The sequence below is a fragment of the Wyeomyia smithii genome, chromosome 2 (assembly GCF_029784165.1).
Source record: "Wyeomyia smithii strain HCP4-BCI-WySm-NY-G18 chromosome 2, ASM2978416v1, whole genome shotgun sequence".
Classification (NCBI taxonomy): Eukaryota; Metazoa; Arthropoda; class Insecta; order Diptera; family Culicidae; genus Wyeomyia; species Wyeomyia smithii.
Genome location: NC_073695.1, coordinates 133,193,986 through 133,212,661, shown reverse-complemented (window position 1 = coordinate 133,212,661; position 18,676 = coordinate 133,193,986). Strand labels below are relative to the sequence as shown.

At 37.6% G+C, this 18,676-nt stretch overlaps 1 protein-coding gene and 1 long non-coding RNA gene across 6 annotated transcripts; one reads left to right on the top strand and one right to left on the bottom strand.

Annotated features, from left to right (window-relative positions):
• Positions 1-936: 936 nt before the first annotated feature.
• On the bottom strand, positions 937-11,596 carry LOC129724162 (E3 SUMO-protein ligase ZBED1-like). Of its 5 annotated transcripts, XM_055678833.1 has the most exons (9): positions 11,336-11,596; positions 9,854-9,926; positions 5,857-6,021; positions 4,767-5,069; positions 4,223-4,475; positions 2,348-2,499; positions 1,790-2,284; positions 1,409-1,581; positions 937-1,337 (listed from the first exon to the last, which is right to left on the bottom strand). In XM_055678833.1, the coding sequence occupies exons 3-9, from the start codon at positions 5,964-5,966 to the stop codon at positions 1,000-1,002; spliced, it is 1,824 nt and encodes a 607-aa protein (XP_055534808.1). In that variant the 5' UTR covers positions 5,967-6,021; positions 9,854-9,926; positions 11,336-11,596; the 3' UTR covers positions 937-999. The 5 variants fall into 5 exon arrangements, with proteins under 5 accessions (XP_055534808.1, XP_055534805.1, XP_055534806.1 ...); XM_055678830.1 differs by having other exon boundaries at positions 939-1,337; positions 1,790-2,499; positions 5,857-5,973; XM_055678831.1 differs by having other exon boundaries at positions 939-1,337; positions 1,790-2,499; positions 5,857-5,970.
• A 769-nt stretch (positions 11,597-12,365) lies between these two features.
• On the top strand, positions 12,366-13,856 carry LOC129724169 (uncharacterized). The gene is made up of 3 exons (XR_008727881.1): positions 12,366-12,600; positions 13,286-13,522; positions 13,577-13,856. It is a non-coding gene; the product is annotated as an uncharacterized LOC129724169 (long non-coding RNA).
• Positions 13,857-18,676: the final 4,820 nt, after the last annotated feature.

Genomic DNA, 18,676 nt, shown 5'->3' with positions numbered 1-18,676 from the left:
ATCCGAATTTTTGTTTTTCTCGTTACAGTGAAACAGTAAGATCAAGCAATCTACTCATTGCAAGTTTATCAAAGTTATTGTTATTCGTTAGATGGTGACATTGGTTCAGGCCTTCTTGTTCGGCTTCTTGGGCTACAAAACAACTTGAATGTTTGGCTGAACTCCTCCTTGTGCAATAATGACACCGGACAGAAGTTTGCTCAACTCCCCGTCGTTACGTATGACCAATTGTAGATGACGCGAAATAGTGCGGACCATCTTCAACAAAGCTTCTACAACCAAATATTGCATCTATGCTGCCAGACATACGGGAGCACCAGCACCAACGCGTCCGGCACAGTTTCTCTTCCGCAGCAGACGGTGAATGCAGCCTACCGGGAATCGGAGACCAGCGCGAGACGAACGGAACTTTGCCTCCTTTACCGCCTTTAGACATTTAGCAAAGTTTTAGTTTATGTTGCAATGTAAAAATAGTTTCATTCATTTTTCGTGATATATATAACAAATAAAATGCTTTCTAGATGCTCAAAAAATTTGCAGTTTTTAACGTGATGAACAGTGCAGATGCGCTATCGATGATTAGTTTAATATCTGAACCATTATGTCAATACTCAGAATGGCCTTTCGTACTGTGCTTCGCTTTGTCTTTCCACAGCAGAAATAAAACGATGCAAAACCAGGGGAATTTCGTAAAAATATCTCACCAACTTATTTATTATTTTTATTGCTAAAGACAGGCTAAGTGTTAGTGATTAATAGGTAACGAGTCATTTGTATGATAGCTTGTCTTGTCATTTCGATGGGTAAATGTGAAAATAAGACAGTGAAATTAGGTGTTTTTTGTCGAACAAGAGAACACGCCCATTTGACGGAATTAATGTGATATTCAACATATAAAAATTTAGATGAAAGACATAACAAGGTTGTTTATTTAAAAGAAAATTTGATTTTCTTAACATATTAAAATTAAAACCAGCGCAAGTTTGACTGATCATGCTTCTACAACTTTAAAAACTTGAAATTTTCGTTTAGAAATATTAACCGTTCCGCCAAGCTTGGCGACAGCCTAGCACGTTTGTCAGTGATCGTGTTCCCAGCAGTTGAGTTGACTCTTTCCGAAGGAACGGATGATGCAGGGACAATCAAATATCTCAAGGCAATGTCACGCAAAGGATCGCAAGCTTTATAATTTGTCCAATACGCAAGAACGTCATCTTGTTCTCCCAGTAAGGGTTCTTCCATATAGTTATTTAGGTGCACAATTGCCTGGGCAGTGGTGTGTATAGTGGAATCGGTATATGTTCGGGTTCTCACCTCATCTAAAAATGTATATTCGCCTATAAATGAAAAAAAAAAAAAAAACAATTAGAAATTGAAAACTACCAGCACGTGAGCTTTACAATTTTACCTTTCTTAGTGGGGCGAGATATTGAAATATCAGATCGCTCTGCACGCATTCGAGTATTAGCCGCAACAATTTCTGCTTTTAGCTCTTCTTTTAATCGTTCTGCCATTGTCCTATAGTTCCCCTCTGAAACGAACGCATGTTTCTTAAACCTTGGGTCTAGTATCGTGCTGATTCTGAAACAAAAGAGAAAATATCAGGTTATTCTCAGGCAAAATAAGATAATATTCTTATTAATAGAAATTTATCTTTTTCATTTTTTGGGTGGTTTCTAAATAATGATTGTCTATTGGTGAAAACTTACTAACAGAAGCCAAACAGAAGCAAACAACTACTAGCTAGTCAGAGTTTCTTAATAATGTGGTAATTATGCTTCTAACTCACCCAGTGATTGTGCGTATTTCATACTCCATCATTCGCTCTTTAGTTAGAGTTTGTATGTCTTCCAAAAATCGAAGCGCGTCTCGACTTTCAATTTTGACACATTCGTCTCCCGTAACTTTAATCGTGTCTCCTGCTTCAAACAGGTCATTTTCTTCGGTTCGCTGCAAATTTTCTAGATCCACCAAAATTTGCTTTGTAGTTGGAATAACCAAATTGATAGTGGGGTACGAGTCTCCACTCAATTTTGTCGTTGCCGTAACGAAAGGCTTCAAAATACGTAATATTTGGGGTATCAAATGCTCTTCCGCCAGATTGAGTTTTAGCTCCCATTTGTCACATTGGTAAAGTACTTGATATAATGGATCTCCAATTTTTTGTGCGCTTTCAAGCAAATAGAATAATGAGTTCCAGTGTGTTTTACACGGCTGCATCAATTTCATAGGCTGTTGTCCTCTCTTCGCCATTTCCTGTTCGAGAAGCCTATTGGCAGACGAACTATGGTGGAAAAAAGTGGCAATTTTTTTAAGTTTTGCAATCACAGCATACACTGACACAGACTCATTATGCGTTATGGCGTCATATTCGTCATCGACAAAAAGACCTTCGAGCAAATTTTCTTCCTTCTTTGCATCTAAAAACGATTCCGTTTTCGCAATGGCAATCACTACGATGCGCTGTATCTTATGCGCAGCACATGGCATATTCCTCATCTGGAATTATACACAGCCAAAAATCATAGAAATATAGTTGACATAAATTATTTATATATTTCTTCATCCAAGAATAACAATAATGGGCATGAGCATGAGCATTGAGTATTCAACCAAGAATAACAATAATGATGGAAATAATAGAAATATCAATAATAAAGGAAAATTTGAATGTTATCAACAAACACAGCTAGGGATGAAAAAACACGACACCAGTGATCACGAATTGTCATCATTTTTCTTCTCAACCAGACTTGACCGTTATGCGCCCGACAAAAAAGCACCCTTACGTGCCCAACGGGGTACCTGGTCCCAACAAATCAAAATTCTTGTATCTTTTGCAGTAAGGAGGATGGCTTCGATAGCTGCGCGATGTGTGGCATGAGGTGTTCAATAAGTTCTATAAACAGCGGATGTCCAGACGTAGGTTTGAAGTGACTGTACTGAAGTCGTACCATCGAACACTTTATGCTGATGCTGCCGGTCATCGCTAAGCGCATAGCTTAAGTTGAAAGGGAAAATAAACTAAATTTCGTCTAGAACCAACAGCACACGAGCGTTTTAATGAACATCACCCGCATGTGATCTAATAGGAATAACCACTACCGAAATTTTGTCGGAACAATTATCGAGATTTATGTATTGATTCCGTTTCTACCATTGATAATGGACTAAAGAAAAACTCATTACAAATGTGTTCCCGAATATCACTCATGAGCATGTGTCCCATGATTGAGTGCACTTGAAATGTTGGGCGGCGAAAACAAAGATGCCGACGATATGAATATTACACTAAAGTCGCTTGTTACGCGGGGGATACGTGCCGCGTAAAAAAAACCGCGTAAATTCCGGAATCCGCGTAAAAAAAACCGCGTAAAGTCCGGAATCCGCGTAAAAAAACCGCGTAAATTCCGGAATCCGCGTAAAAAAACCGCGTAAATTCCGGAATCCGCGTAAATTCCGGAATCCGCGTAAAAAAAAACCCGCGTAAAAAAAACGCGTAAAAAGCGACCTTAGTGTATCTTAAAAAGCGAATTTCATGGAAATTAACATATTGTGCGAAAAAATCAGTAGATTGTACGAATAATCACGAAAAAGTAATCAACTATCCAACGAAACATGCTTCGAAATCTGAAGCAGGCCGGATTTAACGTAGAGCATCTGAAAACAACGACACTCTAAGACAAATTCTAGGACGAAGATGTTCTCATTCCGATGAAACCAATCATTTTAAACAATTTGTCTTTAGAGTTTAAACGCATCGTCGATTCGTCATGCATTTGCAGACTATAAATGAACCGCAAGGTAAATCTTTGGAAGTACATGGAAAAATGTATGAAATAATTAAATTTAAAAAAATGATGAAATTTGCCGGGTCAGCTAGTAATGATGATATAGGAGATTTTTTTTCGAAACGTGCAGTGTGCACTCGGTATTATTGTGCTGTTTAGATTTCATTACCTACTAAAAAAAGTCGTGAATCTTACGAAACTGTGGATTTGGTGAAAAGATGAAAAACAGTATTTATTGTCAGAACATTGTCCAACAAAAAACACTGATTTCTAACATTTCATCCAACAACCAGTCTGTTATATTCACGGAAACTTTTTTTAGTACGCGATGAATTCGAAACAGCACTGCATTCTCGTGAACAACAATTAAATAAAGTTATTTGATATAGTTTGTAGATAAAATATTAGAATTCAGAGATTGAAGCCGTTACCTTTAGCAATTCACATGTCTGTATCATATTCGATCCACAGTCCGTTACCGCGCACATAACGCTGACACCAGGAAACTTGCTGAGAACGCTGTTAACCAAAGCTTTCAAATTTTTGCTGGTTGCCCGTGATTGTATTGGTTGAACAGCTAGAGTCACAACTGCTAGCCCACTGTCCAGCAAAAAATGAGCCGTAATAACCAAGTAGCTCTGCGTTGTACGGCTCGTCCAGCCATCGAAGGTTATTGCAATGAATCTGAATATAATGTACATTAAAAAATTGCATTTGATTCGATCACCGACATAACAGAAAACACTCAAGTCTTTTTGATACGGGAAATACTAACGCTGTAAAAACTACATTGAATCGCGATAGGGATCAAACCCCGATTTTATTTGAAAAATTATGCGTTATAAAAAAACTACAGCGTTTCGATCGTTATCAGAAACCGCGTTTTGTAGAAAATCGTCGTAAAAAAACGTGTAAAACTTGAGTGTGAACTGTACTGTTAAATTCGTGGAAATTATTCACAAGAAATATACTCACTTGATAGGCCTCAAAATATCGTAAATGTGTCCTACAGTATTGTTGTAAGCTTTATCGAGTAATACATCCCGAAGATGCCTTCTGCTGGGCATCGGATAACGGGGATCGAGGGTTCGAACAAAGTCGGCAAACCCTGTGTCGTCAACAATAGACAACGGTTGAATATCTTTAATTATAAACCTAGTCAGTGCCCTGTCCAACTCCAACTTTTTGTTAGACGACGAAATATACGCAGCTCCACTGCGTTTTATGTACTTCCGCAATGAAAGTTGGCGGTTTTGTTTATTTACTATTGAATCAATTCTGAAAATAAAATGTTTATTTTTTATTAGTACATTTTATTTAATGTCTTTAGTTTGATAGTAGATGAAAAAAATATATATAACTACTCTAAGGGCGGGGGGATACGTAGCGCGTTAGAAAGAAAAGCGCGTAAAAATGAAGCACGTAGAAAAAGATCTTAGTATACTTAGAAAGATTATAATCTGGTCGACAAAACGAAAAATAGTGCATTTCAAAAGCTCAAAGCGGAAAAAATGAAAGATTATAGCTATTCAACCATTCCTGCGAATTTTGGTGCACCTAGCCATTACCAAAACGCGTTAACTTACGTGAGAGTGTCGTATAAAAATTGCTTGCCGGGTTCGTCGCTTTAACGTTGTTTACGATGAAACTGTTCCCGTGGCTCTGTGGTTAGTGATGTCGATCGGCTAGCTCTCCCACACGGAAGTAATATCGGGTTCAATTCCCGATCAGGTCGAGGATCTTCTCGAGCTGGAAATTTTCTCTTATCGCTGGGGCACGGGGTATCGTTGTACTTATCCTACATATGCAAAATGTGCTAAAAACAATTTCGGTAACGAATTCTCTCAATTAATACAGTTGATCGAGACCGCTATTAGCTCTACATGCTGGCGTGTTATATTGTTTTTTGCGAGAAAACTCATTTGAATCTCTGAAAAAACGGTAATAGCTAGGGACACCGAAATTCACAGGAAAGGCTATAATCTTTCGGTTTGAGCTTTAAGAGTGCACCTGTGTTGACCAATGTTATGCATGAATTTGATTTGATTGGCAAAAAAACTCTTACTTGTTGTTGTGGCTTCCAACTTGCAGTTCGTCGCTCTTACTTGAATCCGACAACGACAGTGAAGCTCCGGATTCCGCAGCACGCAGTTCTTTGGGGTGGTGCAGCTGCATATGACTACTAGGGTGTCCCAGAATTGCACCAAGTCAGAAATTCTGGGGGCTCACCCTCCAAATGATAGAAAATGGTGTTACGCACATTTTTTAGTTCGGCAGCACCTCTGAAAAATGATGTTTTCAACTGGCCCCAACGATTTTTTTAAAAAAAATCGGGTTTTTTGTGTCATATCCAAAAAACATGTCTTGTTATTTAACTTTCCATGAAACCTACTCCTTTTATATTTTTTACAGGTTCCTTAGGGTCCAAAATATTAGGAAAAAAATGGTTTCGGTTGGTTCATAGTCAATTAGTTTTGCTGTAAATTTTTTGCCCTTCGGAAAAGTGATTTTTCAAGCACACTACGACATTCGATCGTCAAAAGTGGGTATTGAACCCAAAGCTATCACCAGCTCAATATTGTTCAAATATGGGAAATTTTACGAGGAAACAGTTTGCCGAAGACAGTATGAGTCTAAAGAAACGTCATTTTAAGTTATTCGTGATTTACTGTGGAATGTATCGTTTATATTTTAATTACTAACGAATAAAAACAAAACTGAGTTATCTGACAACAAATTGGTCGAGTTCAAATGATCTAGTAAGATGTAAAATAATGTTTATTGGACTGTTGCTTAGTAACATCCTTAGTTTCAAGTGGTTCGAAGCTTCTGGAATTTCATTCAAGGCTATATAAGAGAAAAACCACTGAACATTTCATCAGTTTTCGGTCGTTTGTCGTTGAACGCAGAACGAGAAAAAAGCATTATGTCGCCAAAATTGAATCTCAAGTCGGATATCATAACTGGGATAGCGAGGAAGAGCCTACCCAGAAATCATTTGCCGTCAGAAATGGAAATCATCAACTACTTTCGGTACCAGCATGAGAATCAAAATCATTCAGTTGGTCAAATTGTTCAAAACGTGGCAACCGAAGCTGTGGCGGTTTGGAATCAAGCTGGTCTCTCGCACCAGCTCAAAAGGAACGTTGTTCGCCGGATTTCCAAGCTTGTCGGAGGTTGGCAGCGTCTTAGGAAGGCATTTTTGAAGAAAAAATCAGCAGCATTGCCGGAAGTGAAGATAAGAAAGAAGCATTTTGATCAGTTTTTCAATATTAGCGTGAATCACATCGCGGAGAATCTTCTTAACGATTTTGCCCGGCACGAGTTCTGGAGCCAACAGGTGGCTAGAAAAATTCCTATTGAGTTTCCCAACAGCTTCGCAAGCAGTGTGCCCTTGGTCCGCAAGCAATGTGACGAAAATAAAGTTGAGAAAAAAACAAGAAGATTGGAGGAAAACGTAGGAGAAGCTATCGTAGATGATACGAATAGGGCACTTCGTCGAAGTTGGAGGCAACAACCGCTAACGAATGCTAGAAAAATTCCTATTGAGTTTCCCAACAGCTTCGCAAGCAGTGTGCCCTTGGTCCGCAAGCAGTGTGACGAAAATAAAGTTGAGAAAAAAAAACAAGAAGTTTGGAGGAAAACGTAGAAGAAGCTATCGTAGATGATACGAGTAGGATACTTCGTCGAAGTAGGAGGCAACAACCGCTGACGAATGCTGTTGTCGAAAATTTGGACCGAGCTCGGGTGTCGAATCGAGAAGCAGTTGGAGTATTAGCAGCCACAGCGGTTGCTTATGGTCTTGACCCAAAAAAGTTTAATTTAAGTAAATCAACTATCCACAGAAAGCGCAAAGCGGTTTGTAGCCTAATCTATAATTTAAAATATTATACTTTACATTATTATTCAATGCTCTAGGCGCGTCAAGAAATTGTTGGTAACGCGTAAAAGAAACAAAGCTCTAGTCGTTCACTTTGACTCCAAGCAGATGATCTTTAACAGAAGGAAGACCGAAAAGCTAGCGGTTGTGGTTACTGGAACTGATTCTCTTGAGCAAATTATCAGTACATCGTTTATCAGCTCTGGGACAGGGAAAACGGTAGCAGAGACAGTTTTCCAAAGCTTGGAAAGATGGAATTTACTTGACAAAATCGGTGGTAAATGCTTCGACACAACTAGTGTGAACTCTGGAGAGAAGAATGGAGCTGCTGTTAACCTGGAAAGATTGCTCGGAAGGAAGTTGCTGGATTTTCCGTGTAGACATCACGTATATGAATTGGTTTTAATGGCGGCATACAAAACGTGTTTCAAGCAAACAACGACTTCTCCAGACGACTCTCTGTTTAAATCTTTCCGAAGTGAATGGGACAGATTGGACAAGGATAGTTACGCTGGTTTCGCTGAAGGTAGGAATAAATTGAGTGTTTTAGATAAAAAAGTACAACAATTCTTCGTTTCTTAAAGGTACAATTAGTGAGGAAGAAAAGGCAAACATCGTTGCTTTTTGCAAGAAAATGTTGCTGCAACCATTCGCACGCGAGGACTACGCAGAGCTCCTCGAGCTTTCATTAATGTGCGTCGTAGATAGCGATCCAGTTGTATTTCGTTGTCCTGGTGCACTACACCATGCGAGATGGATGGCCAAAGCCATCTACGGTCTAAAAATGTTTCTGTTCCGAGAGCAGTTTATTGTGGATTGCAATCAACTTCTGAGATTCGTACTTTTTGTGGTTAAGGTTTACATAAAAGGGTGGTACGAAGCTCCAATTGCCACGAATGCGCCGTTGAACGATTTGAAGTTCGTGCATTGCTTGAAAAATTACCCTGACAAAGAACTGAGCAAATCAACGTCGCAAAAATTTGAAAAACATTTATGGTATCTGTCGGAGCTCAATATTAGCCTGGCGTTTTTCGATGATAACGTTGATGATAATTCGAAGAGAAAGATGGTACAAAGGCTGAAAAAGAAAAGCAGTAAAAACGATATTTCGAGAGTGAAAAAATTTTCACCAGCGAAAAAGTTAGAAGATTACGTTACGCAAAAGTCACTACAATTTTTCGATATACTGCGGCTTGATAGCAGTTTCTTGAACGAGAACGATCCTAAGGCCTGGATGTTAAGAAAAGATTATCTTGATGCCAAATCGAAATGTGAAAGCTTGAAAGTCATCAACGATCCTGCAGAACGAGCCCTTGGAGTAGCAGGAGAATATAATGAATTTGGTCCTAGAACAGACCAAGAAAAACATCAGCTGTTAATGGTTGTAGCAGAAAACCGCAAACATCAAATCAATTCTTCAAAAGCTTCAGTTGTTAGATACTTATCATCCTAATTTTATTTGATTTTTGTGTTGCCTAATTCCTAAGTTTTGATCCTAATTATTATTGTTATTTGTTTGCTTTACAATTCTTAAAAGTTAGGTTTAGTTCGATTTATAACTATGTGATACGGCACAAAAACATCTAAGTGTAAGAAAACATAAAAACTAATCTTTTAATTTCACAGTAAATCACGAATAACTTGAAATCACGTTTTTTAGAGCCATGTTGTCTTCGGTAAAGTTTTTCCTCGTAAAATTTCCCATATTTTGACAATATTAAGTTGGTGATAGCTTTGGGTTCAATACCCACTTTTGACGATCTAATGTCGTAGTGTGCTTGAAAAATCACTTTTTCGAAGGGCAATAAAATTACAGCAAAACTAATTGACTATGAACCAACCGAAACCATTTTTTCCTAATATTTTGGACCCTAAGGAACCTGTAAAAAATATAAAAGGAGTAGGTTTCATGGAAAGTTAAATAATAAGACATGTTTTTTGGATGACACAAAAAACCCGATTTAAAAAAAAAATCGTCGGGGCCAGTTGAAAACATCATTTTTCAGAGGTGCTGCCGAACTAAAAAATTTGCGTAACACCATTTTCTATCATTTAGAGGGTGAGCCCCAGAATTCCAAAATTGGTGCAATTCTGGGACGCCCTAATGACTACGCCTATTTGTAGTGTTGCCGGTGTATGTGAGTTCGGCATTGCAACCTTTTATTTTGCATTTGAACGTTACCCGATGATTTTTTTGAATTTTATCGAAAAAGTTCCATACAACGGACCGTTTACCACGATTTCGTTTTGCAGTTCTAATAAAACAGAAATGATACACAAAGGTTTATAAATTTCAAGTCAAGTTATAATTATTGTATGTGTTACCGTTCTAATTGCAAATAAAAAATGACGATTTGCGACCTTTTTTACCTTAGGCCTTGGCCATGGTGGATGCGAGTGGCGCTGCGAGCCAATTTGCCCTGCCGTGCTCGCAACCGCCATAGTCAGGGCCTTACTCACAATGCGTATAAGGCTGTTTACATACTGGCGCGTTCTGCGTTGCGAAGGCGATTCACCTTGCCGTAGGTTAATGTACAGCCCTATTTGGAGCTGTACATTAAACAACAGCAAGGCGAATCGCCTTCGCAACGCAGAACGCGCCATAATGTGAACTGCCTAATGCCGCATCTAGCCCGCTGTACAGCGCATCTGATGTGCAATCAGAGTGGTGGAAAAGTTTTCGAAGTTAAATTTGATTTTCCCACCCAACACTTTAAAGACCTTTTATGCCTCTCCAATAATTTTGCCAAGGGGCAACGCATAACCACCTAACCTCCTAAATCCTTGAAAAACCAGCGTTAATTTTTGAATACGCGTAAAAATAGTAAAAAAACTATTTTTGCTTCTTGCCTTTAACAAACTGTTTGGCATAGGTATTATTTTTGATACAAGACAAGAGAACCAAATAAGACTCATCCGCAGAACTAACATGAGTCGTTTACCATACACAGTAATACAGTCAGGTTTTTCTACGCGAAGGATACATATCTCGTAAAAAACCGCAGTAATTAAAAAAAACGCGCAAAAAACCTGACGGTACATACAAACATACTTTATTTCAGCCTGTTTGATTCTGTACAAATAAATATTTAGCTGATTATAAAAATTGTGTGCAGTAGAGTCAATGGTGTGATTATTGGAAATCGGTCGTGGAACTTGTCACTTGAAGGAGCGTAATTTTGACTAACATTTGTCAACATCCCTCATGATCTCAACTTGAGATCGCGGTACCTGACTTTCACATACCATTTCCGATTAAGGATATTATTCTCAGCCGCACAGTCCCCGATAAAGGAACTAACTTTTCTCAGTAACCTTAACTGATGTTCCAGTTTAGAAAATACACACACTCAATGGTTTGCAGCTGTCACGACTGTTCACTGAAATTTTAAGCGAACGATTTTCAGAAAATACACAGAAAATGGCAAAAAGACGGGACCCGTCGTTGTTCAAAAAAACAATACTTTCCTTTGAAAACTATACACCTGGTCAGCCCTAAGCATATGATTACCGAATCAATAACTATACAGTACTGCAAAAATATACTTATCGACGATAGAGAAAGAGCGAGAGAAAACTGAGGGACAATGCAGAAACAATTTTCTGATTTTTGTGAAAATATCCAAGTTTGTCAAAAGATATTACAAAACTTATAAAAACTTACGTTATTGTTTCATTTTCAATATGGGCTTCCGTTTCGGAGAATCCTGATTTCAATGTAGTTTGTGTGAAATTTAATGTTGCCTGTTTTGTATGACGATGTCCATGATACTGTTTTTTTGCTGGTGTTGAAATTTCTACAAATATATAAAAATAAAATGTAAATCGGCTAATAAATTAAAAATAAAAACAAAATGTAAATTGGCTAATAAATTAACACGCAACTGGTTTGCCAACGTGCAATCAAACCGAAAGAAGCGCCATTTTGAAGAAGAAGAAAGTGAGATATTAACACCATATTTGAAAATTATTAAACTATCTTTCATGAAAAAATAAACAAGCGATCTTAATTGAAAACAATTAATATTGATATTATAACAAAAACTTTTATATAAACTTACAGGAAATATACGAGGTGGTTAACCTTATAACACCAATCACGTTTGGCTCTATAAGGCTGCACACCGGTATATTATCATATCTACTGCAAAACAAAACATACCTTCTGACATTTTAATCAGTTCCTGAAAAACACACCTCTGAATTAAATTTTTCACTTGCGCAACACTGTTTTCAATTATAATCGAAGAAATTCTTTAAAATAGCACTAGAACGACTAGAACACATGCTGGCAAAGCGTTGGTTTTCTGGGTAATTTTCAATGTAAGGTTATGTCTATGACAGAGGCCTTATGCTATGATCAGTGATGCCAGGTAATTATTTTAAAATATTCTCCAGAGTTACCAGGTTATTTTTTGTTTCTTGCCTTGGTTCAAAATAGTCGTCACTCGCCGAGGGATGACGAACCAGCAAAAGCAAGTCTCACTTTCTACAAATAGCATCTTGACATTGTTTTCGCACATAATTTGTCATTTAATGTTCTTAAATAGAAGACATGTCTTCACATCTGGCATCGCTAGTTATGATGGATTCGTGTTCGTGAAGATATCGATAATTATCGTTAGCGCCGAAAATTAACGATAATATCGATGATTTGCATTTATCGATTTTATCGATAGGTATCGATAAGTTTCCCATCACTAGACACAAGTAAAAGAGATTTTTTAGGCTGTTCGCACCTACGCGAATTTTCATATGCAATTGTCAATTTATGTGTGAAAACAAAAGCAAAAATATTTTCTTCCTTCACTTTCACAAGTAGAAACCAAACCAATATCAACAGAGTCGTCAGGGCTAATAACATAGAGTCGCGCAAAGATGAAACCAAAGGAACCAATCAGTGTCAAACGAGGGTATCAATCGAGCAATGTAAATAAACAAGGTTATAATGTTAGGAGTGGATGAAAAGTGTTGTAATTAAGCGTGATAAAGAATGTGTGCAGTGATACCAAATGTGCAGATTGTCTGCAAAACGCAGATTTTTGGAGTCCGTGTGCAGATATTCATTGATTTGCAGTTATTTGCAGTTTTTCCACGTTTCTGCAGATTTTTGTCAGAATCTCCTTATATTTGCGTAGAAGAATTTAATCTAGCTTTTTAAATAAAAACCACGTTGGGAATAGTTACTTTAGCTGAACTATTGAACAAATGAAAAGTCAATCAAGAAAATCGATGAAAGTAGATAGATCCTTTTGACATGTTGCTCTCACTCTACATGTATTTTTCCGAAGTTTTAACTACACATTTCAATTATAGTCACTGTGTAGCACAACAAAACAAACAACAGTTTGACCACATACATAAGACATACGTAACACTGGCGATTTTTTTTGGTGCACGTTGCCCCACAGTACCCCGTACTTTCCCCTGTCGAACTGCTCGACGAAAAATGAACGTAATGAATATTCTTCTTCTCGTTTCTACGCGAGCCTCAAACAAAAAACGATAAGAACCTGTCAAAAAGTTGTTTACACTTTTTTTATTCATGTTGTCCAATCCTGTCTAATCCATCTTACCGAATTGATTACAAAAGTTTTCTCGTCATACTTTTCAGGGATTTAAAAATTTGAATAAGTTCTTCTGTACTTAACGGTTTGAAATAAAAATGAAGATCTTGACTCCAGTGGAAGTGGAGGCGGCAAGCAGGACAAGCATTATCGAATCAACCGACCAGTCATCATTCAAAGCCCATCGGCTGTCGGAATCCAAGACTAGAACGATTAGAGGGATGTGTTAATTTGATTGTTTGTTAAACTATTGACTGACAAGGAGGGAACATTTTTTCGAGAAGGTAATGATATTTGTATTCGATATTTAAAATGTATGTCTTATTCTACTCTTGCAGATCGGTTACCGGTGTACTTACAGTTTATCGACAGTATGTGACAAATTATAAACCATGCACAGAAGCGTTGAAATTCAACAAATGTCTTTAGAACTGCGGAATTCATCTGGCTATATTATTAATAGTAACTAAACAAACAAGTTACTTACAGGAACATTTGAGCGTTTCATATTTTTGATAAGATTAGTTTTATTGATAAGGATACTTTTGAATGATTTTCCAAACTGGTTTGTTTTTTTTTACTGCGAATAAACAGAATGAGTTTTCTTTTTCATATAAATTTTTCGTTTTTACTCAAGATATATGATAAGTTATTAGATTAGATAAGTATTAGGTGTTTCCATGAATGGTTATAATTACAATTGCATGTTAACCCTGGAATAATCCTATTTTAAGGGAAAATTGACGCATGACTTTTAAATCATTGAAAGTGCCAGTTTTTGTCTATAAATTTCCAATGAGTGTTAATTACGATACTGACACAGAATTTAGTTGCTAAAAAAATGAGATTGTTGTTAAAAAAAAAAAATTCGCATTATTTAGAAAAAAATAGAGCAAGGTCACTAACAGCGAAGAGTCAAATTGACGCAGACTATCTTTCTGGGATTAATAACTAGTATAATGGCAAACAAACCCCACCAAATAGTCGATAATCAATCGGCTTCCATTGAGGACGTACACTTTACTGGCACAAAAACATTAAGCATTGCCAGGTATATGTGAGCCGTTGTGGAACAGAGTGGTCTATGTGGCATCGAGCAAATTTTTGAGAGAAGAAATTTTCGAAAAATCTTTTAACAAAGAAAACGATTTATCTCGTTCAAAATCGCATACTACATGATACACATAACATGTCCATGTCACAGTAGACATTGAATGTAATGTATCATGTTACAAATTACATGTTACTGAAAATGTTACTTATTCATGTTATATCACATATAACATGTTACAATTCACATGAGGCATGTTACGTATTACATATCACATGTAACATGTTATATGTTACATAGCACATGATGTTATACCAACCTATGTACATAGACTACTCTGTTCCGAAAAAAATGGCTATTCTGTTTCAGACGAAATTTCAACATGGTTTAAGTATGATTTTTTTAAATTTTTTTTATCGCCCAAGTACAGTTTTCGAGTAAATGTGATGATTGCAAAAAACTCATTTTTGGAAGAAATGGTTTATTGGCCACTCTTTTCCGCAACGGCTCATGTTATAGTATGTTCCTGACGTTTCAAAGTTAATTTTTGCATAATAAAACCGGCACAAACCCAGTGGAATGAAGAAATTCGCTATTAGAAGCGCGTATGCTTCAATTGGAACACCCAGGTGAACATGCGTCATCAGTGAACGACGATTTCGGAGAGTTTCAAGCTAAATTAAATATTCATACATACATGTACTTATCAGCAGACATATAACGCATAGTCGACTCTTTTTTGTAATAGGGCCCATTTTTAAACTAGAAGGTTGCTATATTTGAATTGATGTGATATATTGACAACATATCGAAAAAAAGTTTTCATTCGAATGAAGAAAAAATCTATTGAAAATTAAGTTTCGTGGGGAGCTCCGTAGCCGCAAGGTTACAGAGTCCGCTTTGATAAGCGGGTGGTCGTGGGTTCTAATCTTGGTTATCAGGCCACTTAGTTGTCAAAGACCTTTAAGCATGGGTTTATTCTCAGGCTCCCCACCACGTACCCTTCCTTCAATCTGGATTCTACAGTATTGACTCTCCTCCTAACAAAAATATATCCCTATTATAATAAAACTGGTGTGAGTAACATATGAAAGTTCTCTCCAGGGAATTGTAACTAGGCGATATTTTTAGGATGGACAAAGGCTCGGTATAATAGAGTAGTAAGCTTGAAACGGAAAGGTAATTACACACAAGCACTGATATGAATGATAAGCGTATCACTTACTTTAATAGTGTTAACGCTAATAATATGAAGTGCGGAGTACAGAAAACACCTGGGCAATATCACAATAGATCTAAGCTCTGGTCGCAGTGATGAGTCCACACAGAAAAAGTTTCGTGGAGTAAACATTATTTATCATTTGCACATTTTTTTCACGTATATAAACTCGCTTATGTAACAGCCATCAGAGAACCAGCTGATTGGCACACGTAATCACTCTCCCTGCAAGATACTGGTGGGTATAACAATCTGAATGCATTTGAAATTACTCATCGTTAACTGCCATTGCTAAACCGTCTTCCCATCTGAGTTGTCGATAGTGTTGAAAATCCTGCAGAATTCTAGAAAATAAACAAGAACGAAATAAAGACAATTGAACACAAATTATGAAACTACCGGATGTGCGTTTTGACGTTGACTAACGTCTATATCAAAGTTAGGCCCCTGAATTTGAAAATCTAGTAATTCAACCAGGGAAAACCAGAGAAAAGTGGTCAGGTTTTGAGCGCTTATTTTGCAGTCATCTATAATCAGGTTTTCGAGGTTTTGGCATCAATCGATCAGAAATTCTTTTACGGTTAAATTTATGTAACAAAAACAAACTATTGTTTGAGATACACTATTGAAAAATTGGTAATTAATATCGATTGTCTAAATCATACCGCGCAGCCAATCACTACCTCTCTTCCCAAGCACAGTCGACACTAACGGATACAATCGATCTGACTTTGTTGTTATTGTTGTTGTCACTTTCTTTTTCCGATGTTTATGCTGCTGCTAGCGGAAAAAACCTTGCAAATATGCATCTTTTTGTTGGTGTTAATTTTACGACAGCGGTCGGCGCCTCATCATTCTGATTCCAAAACCGCATCAGTGACATGCGGACGCTAGGTGATAGCAGCTGAAAGGAGGAAATACAAAATAGTACCGGTCATCTCGTGCCGGTTTCACCCGTAATGCTGGTGGCTTTAGTAGTAAATGGCTACTGCAAAACACTTAAATGGCTGGAATTCTGGACGGACTAACCAGGAAACTATAATCGGCAACTGGCACCTTTTGGTGCCTCGAAATTTTGGTACAGAAGCGGCTTATTGAATTTTCTGTTTTACCAAATGCTGCTGCTAGCGGAAAAAACCTTGCAAAAATGCATGTTTGTGTTGGTGTTAATATTATGACAGCGGCCGGCGCAGCTTTCAAGAAACATTTGTCTCTACCATTCCATCAACTATGTAGCCCCTCCCTCTTTCTATTTATCTGACGAAGCCTTGGTATAAAACGTATCGTTCGAACATTTCACCCCATCAGTTTCATTACTAAACCGTACCGGATACATACGGACGCTCGGTGTTAGCAGCTAAAAGGAGGAAAAACAAAATAGTACCGGTCATCTCGTGCCGGTTTGACCCGTGATGCTGGTGGCTACTGCAAAGTACTAAAATGGCTGGAATTCTGGACGGAAACCAGTAAACAAGAAATCGGCAACTGACACCTTTTGGTGCCTCGCAGTTTTATAATAGAAGCGGTTAGTTGAATTTTATGTTTTACAATTGCTGTTGCTAGCGGAAAAAAACCTTGCAAAAATGCATGTTTATGTTGATGTTAATTTCACGACAGCGCCAGGATGTTAGCAGCTGAAAGGAGAAAATTCAAAATAGTACCGGTCATCTCGTGCCGGTTTCACCCGTTATGCTGGTGGCTTTTAGTAGATTAACCAGAAAACAACAATGTAATCGGCAACTGGCACCTTTTGGTGCCTCGAAATTTTGTTACAGAAGCGGCAAATTGAATTTTCTGTTTTACCAAATGCTGCTGCTAGCGGAAAAAACCTTGCAAAAATGCATGTTTGTGTTGGTGTTAATATTATGACAGCGGCCGGCGCAGCTTTCAAGAAACATTTGTCTCTACCATTCCATCATCTATGTAGCCCCTCCCTCTTTCTAATTATCTGACGAAGCCTTGGTATAAAACGTATCGTTCGAACATTTCACCCCATCAGTTTCATTATTAAACCGTACCGGGTACATACGGACGCTCGGTGTTAGCAGCTAAAAGGAGGAAAAACAAAATAGTACCGGTCATCTCGTGCCGGTTTGACCCGTGATGCTGGTGGCTACTGCAAAATACTAAAATGGATGGAATTCTGGACGGAAACCAGTAAACAAGAAATCGGCAACTGGCACCTTTTGGTGCCTCGCAGTTTTATGATAGAAGCGGTTAGTTGAATTTTATGTTTTACAATTGCTGTTGCTAGCGGAAAAAAACCTTGCAAAAATGCATGTTTATGTTGATGTTAATTTCACGACAGCGCTAGGTGTTAGCAGCTGAAAGGAGGAAAGACAAAATAGTACCGGTCATCTCGTGCCGGTTTCACCCGTTATGCTGGTGGCTGTTAGTAATAAATGGCTACTGCAAAATACAAAAATGGCTGGAATTCTGGACGAGAATAATCGGAAACTGGCACCTTTTGGAACCTCGAAATTTTGTTACAGAAGTTTTGTAAAAGAAGCGTTGCAATTCCCTCTACTATTTGCTTCAATGGAATATTTTTTTTTTTTTAAGAATACGGTAGTCAACGTCATGCGGTCGTGTCTTGAATACCACCCTTCTACTTTTTCTGTTGAGAATACGATGAATTTCGTGGATCGTTCGAGTTCGTGGATCAATCATTTTTATATATTATCATTTCTTCCTGAAGCTTCTCATGCTCGAGAGCCTCTTCGCGGCTATCGAATTTATATACGCTAATGAAAATCTTTAAGCCCCATTCATTTATTGGCACAGAGTCCAAAAATTCTGTATGCTGCAAAAATACAAAAATATACAAAATATATGTGTGAAAAAGAGAACATTGATTCATACCATTCCTTTTTCTTGTTCCGTTAGTAATTCATTTTCTAAATAAAGACTCATGCGAAATTGCTGCTCATCAGTAAATATGTGCGATATTTGGTACCATTTCAATATATTTTCAATTTTTGATAAATGTCGCCCATACTTGATATATTTATCAAACAACGTTCGAAGCTCAAACTTGTACTTTTCGTACGTACTTGCAATAAAATCTATTGAAAGATCGTGACAATCTCTGAAAAAAATAAGGAATGAAAACATGCTTTTTGTTGATTTGAGCTAATTTAACCGATGAGTAAAGATTTTTTTTCCCCG

Bases quoted from the DNA above. Each gene is read 5' to 3' on its own strand.
- LOC129724162 (XM_055678830.1), bottom strand. From the start codon at position 5,966: ATGCAGCTGCACCACCCCAAAGAACTGCGTGCTGCGGAATCCGGAGCT. The intron at 5,070-5,856 runs GTAAGAGTTTTT...TTTTATTTTCAG, and splicing joins GTTGGAAGCCACAACAACAA to AATTGATTCAATAGTAAATA. The intron at 2,500-4,222 runs GTAACGGCTTCA...GTATAATTCCAG, and splicing joins AGACATGTGAATTGCTAAAG to ATGAGGAATATGCCATGTGC.